Consider the following 12,063-nt stretch of genomic DNA (forward strand, 5'->3'; position numbering starts at 1 on the left):
GGTGAACATAATGCAAAACTTATCTTAACTCATTTAAAAGGTATGCTATTGGAATATACTGACCTAGGACAGTAATAACAGCTTCACATGTGCTGCTACCAACATCATTGGAGATCTCAAAAGAGTATTCTCCACTGTCGTTCTTTGCTGTAGCTAGAATCTTTAAGGTGGAGCTCTTGTTGGTGCTTTGCACTTTATATTTTGGGCCTGATATCAGCTCCTTTCCATCTTTCAGCCACTTTGCTTTCAAGACTTTGGTTCCTGAGAACCTGCATTCCAGTGTGGCAGGATCCCCAGCAGTAACACTCATTGACTTTGCTTTTTCAGTAATGTTTGCAGGTTCTGCGGCAGGCAAAATGAATGAATGAATGAATGAATGAATGAATAAATAAATACAAACTTTTACATTTCAATGAGTTTAAGCAGTAAGAACTTAAGAACATAAATGATTAGATTGTGTCATAACTAACCTTTAACTTCCAATGAAGCAGAGCATTTCTGACTACCAGCTTCATTCTTCGCCTGACAAGTATATTTTCCACTATGTTTTATCTGAATGTTTGTTATATGCAGTCTTGCAGTTCTGTCCTCATAGGACATTGTGACATTTTCATCATCTTTAACCTCATAATCATCTTTTATCCATGACAAAGTAATTGGAAGTGATCCCTTTAGTACGCAAAGCATTGTAATTTCCTTGCCAACAAGACAAGTTGCATTCTCCATCTTCTGCACAAAGGATGGTGGTTCTAATGAAATGGAAATATTTCGAGTATATTATGAAGGACAACTCGTAAAAATGCATGTTTCCTGAATAAAATTATGCTTTCGTCACTAACCTTTCAAAGTCACTTCACAATCACAGGAACATTTCCCCACTTCATTTTCAACAATGCATTGGTATTTTCCAATATCTCCTGCTTCACATTTCAGAATCTTGAGGTAAACAGTATCATTCTGAAAACTCATCTGGTGTTTTCTGTCATTTCTGATTGGCTTAGAATCCATAAACCATGAAATTTCAAATTGAGGCGAGCCTGAAATATTCCCCTCCAACACAAAATCAGATCCTTTGACAACTTCCTTGGATTCAAGAACTTTCGTAAAGATTGGTGGCTCTACAATAAAATGACATTAATTCATTAATATAAAAAATCGTAAAATACACAATAGCCAAAAAATGAATACAAAATCTTTTCATTATCAGGACATTACCAACCTTTGATTGAAACCACACTTTTGCACCGGTCAATACCAGCTTCACTTGATGCCTCACAAATGTATTCCCCACTATCATCAAGATCACTGGCTGAAATCTGCAAATTAGCTACAGAGTCTATGAAGTCCATTTTGTACTTATCGCCAGACTTAATTTCAGTCTCATTCTTGAACCACTTAATTTTGATTGTAGGACTGCCAGCTATATTGCATTCCAAAAACAGAGGACTTCCCTTCTGTGAAAGTTTTGAAGACTCAAGCTTCTTCACAAACGTCGGAGGTTCTAGAAGAATAGGTTTTATAATGGTTATTTAAAGTCCAAACATAAATACATTTTCTTAAGATGAGATACCTAAGCATAAGTTATAAGAGAAGAAAATGCACCTTTTACAAACAAGACAGCAGCACAAGTCACCTTCCCAGCATCATTGGCAACTTGGCAAGTGTAATTATCTGAATCTTTCGGTTTTACTGAATTAAGTTCCAACAAACTTGAGGATGCATCTTTTTTGATAAAACATGTTCCTCCAGTGGATATTTCCCTGTCCCCTTTGAACCACTTAATGGTAAATGGGGCTGTACCAGTGAAAGCACACTTTAAAGTCACTTTTGATCCTGGTATGACATTTTGAGAGTCTGGCTTCACTGTGAAGTTTGGAGGCTCTGTATTTTGTTCAGAAAAGAGAAACATGAGAAAAACAATACAGAAGAATGTTTAGCTAAAAATCAATGAAAGAGTAGCATCTCCGTGTAATATTTAAACCAAAAATAGGAAAAACATTATTCTTTTGCAAACCTTTTACAGACAGAGTTCCAGTGGTCTCTCCACTTCCTGCTGCATTTTTTGCACGACAGGTATATGTTCCAGCATCAGACTTTTCTAAATGAGTAATTCCCAAAGATGCTGTGCTTTCCGTGAATTCCATTTTATATTTTGCACCAGCGGTGACTTCTGTATCATCTTTGTACCAAGAAACAGTCACAGGCTGAGACCCAGTGACTCTGCATTCCATACTGATGTTGGAACCAACATTTCCATCAACTTTTTTAAGAGGTTTTGTGAATGATGGTGCTACGATTCGATCTGTTCAGAAGAAAAAACAGCATGTACTTTAAGAACGGATAGCTCTATGATACAACCAACAGAATGAAGATATTAAATACTAACCTAGCAGAGTGACAGAACAAGAACACTGGTCTTTTCCAACACGATTAGCCACTTCCACCATATATTCACATTCGTCTCTCTTTTCTGCTGCAAGAATTTTTAAGATGGCCACATTATTCTTAAAGGTAATTTTATATTTCCGGGTGTCTGTAATCTCCTTTCCATCTCGGAACCATTTCACTTTAAGCTCCGGGCTTCCTGCGACTGTGCACTCTAAGGATGCTGCATCCCCTGCAGTCACACTGATGGATGATGTCTTTTCTATTATTCTAGCTGGTTCTACAACAGAAGCAAATTATTTCAGATATATAATGACATGAGTGCAAGGGGCTGAATTATCTACATTCAATTTGAGATTCAAGTTTGAAAATATCAGCAAACCTTGAACTGATAAAGCGGCTTCACATTTCTGTTTCCCAGCTTCATTTTCAGCCTGACAAGTGTATTTACCACTATGGATGATATTGACCGTTGTTATTGTTAGAACAGCAATATTATTCTCAAATTCCATTGTTACATTTGGATCATCATCCCTCAGCATTTCAGAATCCTTCATCCACTTGACTTTGATAGGGGCTGATCCTTTAAGAGTGCCCTGCAGCCTAACTGTACTTCCCAAAACTGCTGAAATGTTTTCAATCTTCTTTGAGAAAAATGGAGGCTCTATGTAAAAAAAAAAAGATGAAAAATTATAAAAATATAAAAATTCTTCATACAAACAAATGCTCAATTCAAAGAACTTATCTTTACTAACCTTTCAATTTAGCTAATGATGTGCAGGAGACTTTGCCTACATCATTTGATACAGAACACTGATAGTCCCCAACATCAGTACTTTCAAATGAACTGATCTCCAAACAGGCAATGGCATCTTGGGCAGTGATCGTAAACTTTCTATCAGTGGAAATTGCTTTCTTATTTTTAAACCAGTGGACATCAAATGGAGGTGTTCCAGAAACTTCACATTCAAGTTTGGCACTTGTTCCTCTTACTACTTCAACCAATTTCAATTCCCTTCTGAAGGAAGGGGGTTCTAAGAACAAAAAAGATAACATGACAGAATTGCATGTAATCAGAACTAAATTACACTTGAGTAATTAAAACAGAATTTCAAAAACAGGCATTGCCACACACCTTTTATTGTTAACAGAGTACTGCAGCTTTCACACCCAGCTTCATTTAACACTTCACAAGTGTAATTTCCACTGTCAGCCACAGAAGCACCAATTATCTCCAAAACTGCTTGGCCATCTTTTAAGGTGATTTTGTGCTTCTCTCCAGTCATCAGTTCACGGTCATTCATAAACCAGGTGATGTGAAGCTCAGGTGAGCCTTTAACTGTACACTGCAGACGTGCTGTCACACCATGTTTCCAGAGGATCTTTGGTTCCAGTCTCTTAACAAAAGTTGGGGGCTCTAAAAGAAGTATGCATTTGCATTATCAGATAACTGTCATATAACACTAGTGTGTCAAGTCTATCATGTCTTAAAAAGCAACAGAATGAAAAAAGTAAGTGAATAAAGCAAGAAAGTGATTTGAAGATATGCTAAGAGTCGGCTGAAGGGACCTTTGTTTTCCATCAATTAATCTATTTTCACACATTATATTGTTAATTTCCAGAATTGCAGATTTGCTGCTTCGCAAATACTGCATCAAGCTGAAAATTAACCTAGTGTCTTACCTTGTACTGATACCACTGAAGAACAACTACTACTTCCAGCATCATTTGTAGCAGTGCAAACATATTTCCCAGTGTCTTTAAGATTTGAATGTGTAATTTCAAGAATGGCAAGTTTGTCTTCAAAAGAAAGTTTGTGATCCATTGTGTTATGCATTTTCTTGCCATCTCTGGTCCAGGTAATAGCTACACCAGTGTCTTCATCCACTTGACATTCAAGTCGTAGTGGGTTTCCCACAGCTACTGATACCGTTTCAAAGGTTTTGACAAAATTGGGCTTATCAATCACCCTCAGTTCTGTGCTACACAGGTCAGTTCCAACACTGTTTGATGCTCGGCAGCTATACACACCCTGATCATTGAGGCTAAGTTTCACAATATCAAGAGTGTGTCTGTTCCTTTCAGTCGTGATTTTGTAGTTTGCGTCTGCAGAAATTGAAATGTTGCCTTTTTGCCACACAAAATTCATTGGGGAGGAGCCGGAAACTACACACTGAAGTCTTGCTTGTTTGCCCACATATAAAGTCATTGGATCAGGCTTAGTAACAAAGACTGGTGGGAAAAGCTCTATAAAAAATAAAAAAAGGAAAAGGGATTATACACTGTCAAAAATCAAAATGAAAATATCTGAAAATACAAACAATCGAGTAAATTATGTGAAGCAATGACTTGGAAGTACAGAAGTGCTGTAAGAAGATACATTATTATATACATATATCCCCCACTTTGAAATAAAAAATATTGATTAACAATGATATAATGTAAAATAAGATCCACAGTCCAACTTACCAGTCACCGTGAGGGAAGCTGAACAACTGTCACTGCCATGTTGATTTGTAGCTTTGCAGGTATATTGACCACTGTCAGCTTTGGTTGGGTTCAGAAGCTCCATCGAAGAGGTGTTGTATCGACTTATGATCCGGCATTTGTCACTCTCTCTCATCTCAGTGCCAGACTTGTACCACTTGAACTTCACGTTGGGTGCATCTTCAATCTCACACTCAAACTTGCCATGGCTCCCAAGATTAATATCCAGGGGCTGGATTTTTTGCCTAAAAACAGGTGGTGCTGAATTGTGGAGAAAGAGAGGAAAACAAATTAACATCATGTGTGTGACTCAATGAAACATAACGCCGTTAGGGTGAGGGTGATCAGCTGAAACAAGGATGAGAGACAGGGGTGCATACACTAGTAATCCTGGGAGTGACTGAAAAGAAATGGTGGAAAATTAGGGGAAGAAAACAATGTTTTATGATGAAGAAGATTTGGTGAAGAAAGATGATACATGATGTGACATGATGCCACTTGAAGACACATGCAAACATGTTTGTGCTCAGCAGAAGATGGAACAAAGAGAAGATGCACTACATGAATGAACATGACATGAATTGATTACAATCTTTTACGCAAACAAAAATTAAAGTGAATGAAACAGTGAAATGGATCTGGGGATGGAATTTCAATAAACATAATGTTCATTAGTGATTATTACAATTATTTAATTAATTGAATGGAAATACTAATTTAAAGCTGCATAATGGCACAAAAAATTACAATCCAGCAATAACTATTGGAAAGACAAACCTCAAAAGAGGAAGGATTTAAAAGAGAGGCGAGAAAGATCGTCTCTTAAGACCAATGATTAAAAGGTGTAAGAGTGAGGTAACTGGTTAGTCAAAATGTCATAATTTACTATTACGCACTTTAAAAAGTTAGCTTTTTTAAAGAAATAAACAATATTATATCCCCATAATCCAACCTCTTAAGACAACTGTGAGTTTCGATGATGTTGAAGTCTTGCCGGCTTCATTCACAGCCTCACAGATATATTCTCCTTGGTGCTTCTCCTTGATAACCTTCTCAATTACTAGTGTATATGTATCATGATCCTTAGAACATTTGAACTCTTTGCCAGATTTAACCAATTTTCCATTGAAAAGCCAGTTGACATTTTTAATATGTTTTATAACTACAGAGAAAGTAACCTTGCAGTGCTCTTCAATGGTAATGTCTTCAAGAAATGTTTCTATAACTGGGTAATCCTTGATCGGTTTTTCTGCTGGCTTAGCTTTAATAACATCCCCTTTCAGAAACTCTTCTCTTTCTTTTTGTATTTGGACATCTATTGAGTGGCCAATAGGAATTGATGGCATTGGCATATCAGTTATATATGCTGCACCCACATCTCTCTCACTGCCTTTTACTGTCACAGTTTTGACTTCCTGCCTGGTTATCTGCTCCTGGAACTCTGATTTTGATTCTGTTTTCATCTTAATTACTTGGGTGGTTTCTTTTGATTCTTGTACAAAAGTGTGATCCTGAGCTTTTACAGTTTGAAAGGAAGCCTGACTTTCAGTCTTCACAGCTGCAGAATGTGCTTTGTGTGAAGCAAAACCAACAACATTGTCTGCAAATGTAATGGTTTCCACTGTTGATGAAAGCATTTCTTTTGAAGGTGCACTGCTAACCTTTATCCTCTGGGGCTTATCAATTTGCTTGGTCCCAGGCTGTTCTGAGGTCAGGACCTGCTGTTCACAATGGATTACTGAACAGAAAGCTGCTCCCAGCTCATTCTTTAAATCAGCAGTCTGAGGATAATCGCCTTCAAAGGCTATAGTTATTTCTATAGGGGCTCCACTTGTTGTAATAAGATATGTGAATCTTGCATACTTGCGTTCTTTCTGTACCTTCACTTCCTTTACCTCAAAAATGTGTAAACTTTCTGCCACTTCTGCTAGAAGCACTGGCTGCTCATGTGCTACAGCGGACTGCAGTGCATTCTGAAGCTGATATCGGATGTCCAAACCAAATGATTTTGGTGCTTCGATAACAAATGTAAGCTCTTTTGGAAGAGTCTTACTTTCTTGTGATTCATGGACTAGGAAAGCCCCTTTAGGTTGTCTTGCAATACTAACTTGAGTTGTCTCTGATTTTAACATTTCACCAGCCTTTTCACCAACCAGAATTTGTTTCTCTTCCATCAAAATAGATTGTCTCACTGACTGGCCTTCATGAATCTGAACTGCAAAGTCTTGTTCTGCTGCCTCTAAAGAAACACTGCTCTCAGTTGAGACTGCCTTCTCCTCTATGTTGACTGGCTCAGCTGGGACTTTGGGCTCTACCTTAGTTTCACAAGAAAACTTGTCAACAGCTTTAAAGCTATCAGTGTGTCCCTCCTCCATCGTTTGGCTGTCTGCTGTAGTCGTTAAATGCATGACATTCCAGCGGTCCTCTTTCAGCTTTGATGCACGCTCTTGTTTAGCATCAGTACTGAATGGAATTTCCTTAGGCAGCTGCATGGGCTTTGAAATTGCCTGAAGAATAGTTTCAGGTTTCGGTTCTGTTCTCTGTACAGGGTACACACCTGTTACTGATACATCCAGATCTGTAGAGTAATCAGCTGTCAGTTCCCTTTTCTCCTCTGTTTTTATTGCCTGTCTGCGAACTCTTTCCAGTTTTTGGACAGCTTCCTCCTGTTTGGGCTTTTCTACAGTAAATATGCCTTCTTTGGGTAAATAACTTTCTGAATGAACAGATTGGAGATGTAAAGCCACAGGAGACTCTTTTGTTGGGTGAATGGAAAATGCACTGTCTTGGGAAGAAAACTGAAGCATCTCTTCACAAGTGATAGATTTCTGTTCATCTATGCTAACTGTCTGAATCAAAATGGGGCTTTTTCTTGTGTCTGCTTGTTCTGCTGCTGGAGCCTCACAAGTAAATCTTCCCTCAGCTGGAAGTATATTCTGTTCCCTTATCACCTGCAGATGCATGGCCTTTTCCCCTTCCATCTGAGACTGCACAGATGAAGCACTCTCTAAACCTGGAATTTTTTGTGTGTGTTCAGCTTGGAGTGCCTGCTTTTCTTCAGCAGCGAAAGAGGATTTCAATAAAGTATCCTTAGATAGTTCTGCTTTCTCATCCTTTGCTTTGTATATTTCAAATTTCTGTTCTTTTGATAAAGTGTGTTTAGTCTCACTGGTAGACATATAAACTGGCTTAGACAACTCCTTTACTACTGAAGATTGTAAGGCTGAATCTAAGGAGTATAACTCTGTTGAATGGGCTTCAGCTATTTCATGCTCCCCTGTTGATATAGCAGAATATAATATTTTTACTCCTTCTTTTACTTTATAGCTTTTTTCCACTTCAGGCATGGGAATAATATGTGATTTCTCTTTCGTAATTGGTATCCTGGTTTCTACTTGGTGACTTGTGACAACTTGTTTTGGCTCAGGAATTGGCTTAATCTGTTCTGATTTCCTGTCACTTAAAGACTCAGTTTTCACAATGGCTACAGGTGTTATTTCCTCAGCAATTGCAGACCTCATTTTAGATTTTTTCTCCTGGGCCAGCTCTAACTGTATCATCTCTGGAGTCTGAATACATTCTGAGTGCTGCTCTGTGAAACCATGACTCTCCTGAAGAGTAGGGGTAAATGATGCCATATGCAGCTGTTTTGTTGGTACAGCTACAGCTGAATGAAGTTGGGTAGGACCCACCTTTACCCTCCCTTCCATCTCATGAGATTGCAGCACTGCAGCTTGGTGAGGAATATGCTCTCTGTGCATGGAAGCAGCAGATATTCCCACCTGTTGCAAGTTATCCACTTGCTCACTGGCAATAGTCTGAATATCCTCCGTGCCAATGGTGTATACCATCTGATGTCCTGACTGCACATTGGCTCCGGCCTCCCCTGGGATGTTCACAGTATACAGGCGTGACTCAGTAACTTGCTCTGCCATAGTAGCTTTGTAACTTTTCTGCTTCTGAGGAAATGTGTGGTCCTGTCGACTTGTGACAGAGGCAGTATCACGAAACACGATCAGTTCAGCACTGCAAGAGGCCTCCCCAGATGCATTGGATGCCCTACATGTATAGAGACCACTGTCTTCCTGTTGTATACCCTTCATGTTAAGGTGCCCAGAGCCATCTGGATTATTTACCACAGTGAAGTACTTACTGGACTGAATCTGGTAACTTCCTCGAAACCACTGAACCAAAGGAAGAGGCTCCCCAGTTACTTTGTATAAGAAAATTGCTTGACTTCCTTCAACGCACTGTATTGGTTCTATTGCGGTGATGAAACGAGGAGCCTGGCCAGAGACTTTTAAAAATGTTTTTACCCTGTGCTCCTTCTTCGTTGTCCCGAGCACTTTAATGTGTAGGACTGCTGAACAGGTTGATTGACCAAACCTGTTGCTGGCAGTACAAGAGTACTCCCCTTCATACTCTGACTTTACCTGAGAAATGGTCAGTGTATATTGGTTGTCTTCTTGATAAAATCTATAAACCGATGAGGATGTAATCTCCTGTCCATTGTGGAACCACTGCACTTTAGGCTTTGGAAAGCCAGATACTGTGACAGTAAATTTAGCTGTCTCTCCAACTGAGAGTTCTGCAGGTGAGAGTTGGGTGATAAAAACAGGCTTTTCCTTTTTCTTCTCTAATGTACTATAATAGTGTTTAGACTCTGGCTTGAGTTCAGATGTTTTGATTTTTCTTAATTGGAGGCCAGTGCTGTAGGATTCTTGTTCTTCTTCTGCAGTGGTCACAGTGAAGCTAGAAAATTCTGTGTGAAAACAATAAAGTTAAAAATTTAACTCACAATATACATATAATTAAAGAACAACATGGAGGCTGTCAAATTCATTCAAGAAACATCAAGAATGTTCTTCAGAAAATAGAAAAAGTCAAGATGTATCCATTCTCACCTTTATTTATAGAACCATATAAACAGTGTTTTAGATGCATACAATTCAGGCAAAAATCATATGTACAAACAAAACATGTAAAACTTAGTTTAACTAATTTAACTTATTGCACTATGGAACACCATTTGCATATTGTGAAGTGACAAATTTAATCTCATCTGATCAAATATTGTTTTTAGTAACTACATCATAAAATTATTTTGTTACTGACTTTCATGTATACAGTACACTGATTTTAATTAATAAATCTGTATTTTCAAAAAATGCAAATGGTCTTTATGGTCAAAGCATGACACTAGTTTATGGATATAGTTTTCCTATACAGGGAATGGATGAAGGTAAAAAATAAAAAGTTTCACCTTCATTGCATTCAAGCATACAAAGCTTGCATTCTAAGAGTTCCACAATATTCTACTACAACAAAGATTTTTCCAAAATAATGCAAAAACAGATGAAACACCCAAGAGTAATAATTCTACTCATACAAGTAATCAAGAGCATTCAACAATATTCACAAAGTGGCTGATACACTTCTTTCCTTAACAACACACACTGAATGAACATGTTTTGTGTATATCATGTGATCAATACAATCTTATGTACAGGCTAGCTTTACTACAATAACGTCTGCATAAACCTAATGTTACGTGCCAAGAGTTCGTTCGTTTTATTAAAAGTTTTAGACCAAATATACTCTTACAATCTATACTCATACAAAATGTCATCTTGACCATTTTAATTGCTAAGCAGTGGCAGTTGCTGAGCTGAAAATAGATTAAACAAATCAATGATTTTAACCTGTTTTCATTTATTTTATTTCATTAACAAGCATGCCAATGATCTGAATAATCCATTGGCAGGTAAACACTTACATTTGTACTACATATAATGGAAATTAAATGATAAATTAACTTTATCATTTAAAAAACAGCTTTAATCACTGAATATATATCTTAAATGGCCCAATTAAGAAATAATTGGCTATGTCCAATGGTATTGAGCAATTTGTGAACGATTCAAATCAGATCGAGACCAACATTTTTCCACCACAATATTCAACTCAGCAGCTGCCACTTCTACTAATAATGTTCAAAATAACTAAGATAAGGTTCAATATGAGAGATACAGGTTTTATCCTCCGTCATTAAAATTTGTCTGTGCATGAGATCCACCATTTGGATAGCCTTCACCTTTATCATTTACCTTTATATAAAAATATGGTGCCTATTCACAGAGAATCTATTTAGGAGAATATAGAATATAGAAAACTAATGTAATTTTCTATATTTGAAGAGTATCTTCTTCCCTTTATCCATCCAAAAATAACACCAATGCAAACATACACACATGATATGACCTGTTTCCCAAGTACCTATGGAGTCACACTCATGACAGACTTTTTTAAATTGCATTTATTTGCAAAACAGAGTGCCATTTACCTATTTCAAATTCAGCATTCTCATTCAGGAACTTTTGTTCTGCACCCTGTCATTTTCATTGATAGAACCACCAATATCTACAGATCAAAAAGTATTGTTTTGTAGGTGAGGGTATTCACCGAATTAACCAGTAATTTATATTAACTTAAATTAATTTGAAGCAATAAATCCTAACTGTCCTCTAATAAACAAACAAATAAAAACATTCCATTATCACAAGATAATTCTACAGAATGATTCAAAACAAAAGAGATCAAAATACTTTAACTAAAGATGTTGTTTCAGTAAATCCTGCTATGTTACGGATGATGCACTTGAACTCCCCAGCATCACTCTGATTAACATTTGTGATAATCAGATTGAAGTGTCCAGATGATTTCTCTTGAATTATGTACCTGCTATTTTTCACTTCTACACCATCTTTGTACCACTCTGCAGTGGGGTGTGGTTTACCACTCACTAAGCATTGAAGTATTACAGGTGTTCCCAAAGCTGCAGTGACATTTGCCAGGGGAACCACACATTTTGGGGGAGTTTCAGTTACCTGGAAGTGAAAACTGCAGGAGTCTGATGCCTTTGCCTTAAATTCTATCTTATCATCTTTGGCAGGCTCTGCAAACACATCAAAATTGATACTGACAAATTTCTGCCCTTGCTCAGTCATCTCAGGGTTGGTCATGGCCACAAGTCGAACAGCCTTTTGTGATTCATCAGCTTCTTGCTCAAATTCAAACTCCAGCTCTATTTCTGAGGCTTGGTCACCTTCTACTGATGCATTTCCCACAACTAAGTCAAACTTCTGGGGTTGTATTTTGGCACTACCTAAAGATACTGCAGTCAGTTCTCTA

The 12,063-nt window shown here is 37.6% G+C and overlaps 1 protein-coding gene across 7 annotated transcripts in view; it reads right to left on the reverse strand.

Annotated features, from left to right (window-relative positions):
* LOC133123817 (titin-like) overlaps positions 1 to 12,063 on the reverse strand; it is a 208,738-nt gene that overhangs the window by 146,288 nt on the left and 50,387 nt on the right. For all 7 annotated transcript variants that reach the window (XM_061234427.1, XM_061234424.1, XM_061234426.1 and 4 more), the window contains 12 exons: positions 4,855 to 5,133; positions 4,069 to 4,632; positions 3,521 to 3,802; positions 3,141 to 3,419; positions 2,768 to 3,049; positions 2,387 to 2,665; positions 2,015 to 2,302; positions 1,603 to 1,881; positions 1,220 to 1,501; positions 840 to 1,118; positions 471 to 749; positions 64 to 342 (listed from right to left, as the gene is read on the reverse strand). In XM_061234427.1, coding sequence (XP_061090411.1) covers positions 64 to 342; positions 471 to 749; positions 840 to 1,118; positions 1,220 to 1,501; positions 1,603 to 1,881; positions 2,015 to 2,302; positions 2,387 to 2,665; positions 2,768 to 3,049; positions 3,141 to 3,419; positions 3,521 to 3,802; positions 4,069 to 4,632; positions 4,855 to 5,133 — 3,651 coding nt within the window. The remainder of the gene's footprint in view (positions 1 to 63; positions 343 to 470; positions 750 to 839; positions 1,119 to 1,219; positions 1,502 to 1,602; positions 1,882 to 2,014; positions 2,303 to 2,386; positions 2,666 to 2,767; positions 3,050 to 3,140; positions 3,420 to 3,520; positions 3,803 to 4,068; positions 4,633 to 4,854; positions 5,134 to 12,063) is intronic.

The sequence above is a fragment of the Conger conger genome, chromosome 3 (assembly GCF_963514075.1).
Source record: "Conger conger chromosome 3, fConCon1.1, whole genome shotgun sequence".
NCBI classification, from domain to species: Eukaryota; Metazoa; Chordata; class Actinopteri; order Anguilliformes; family Congridae; genus Conger; species Conger conger.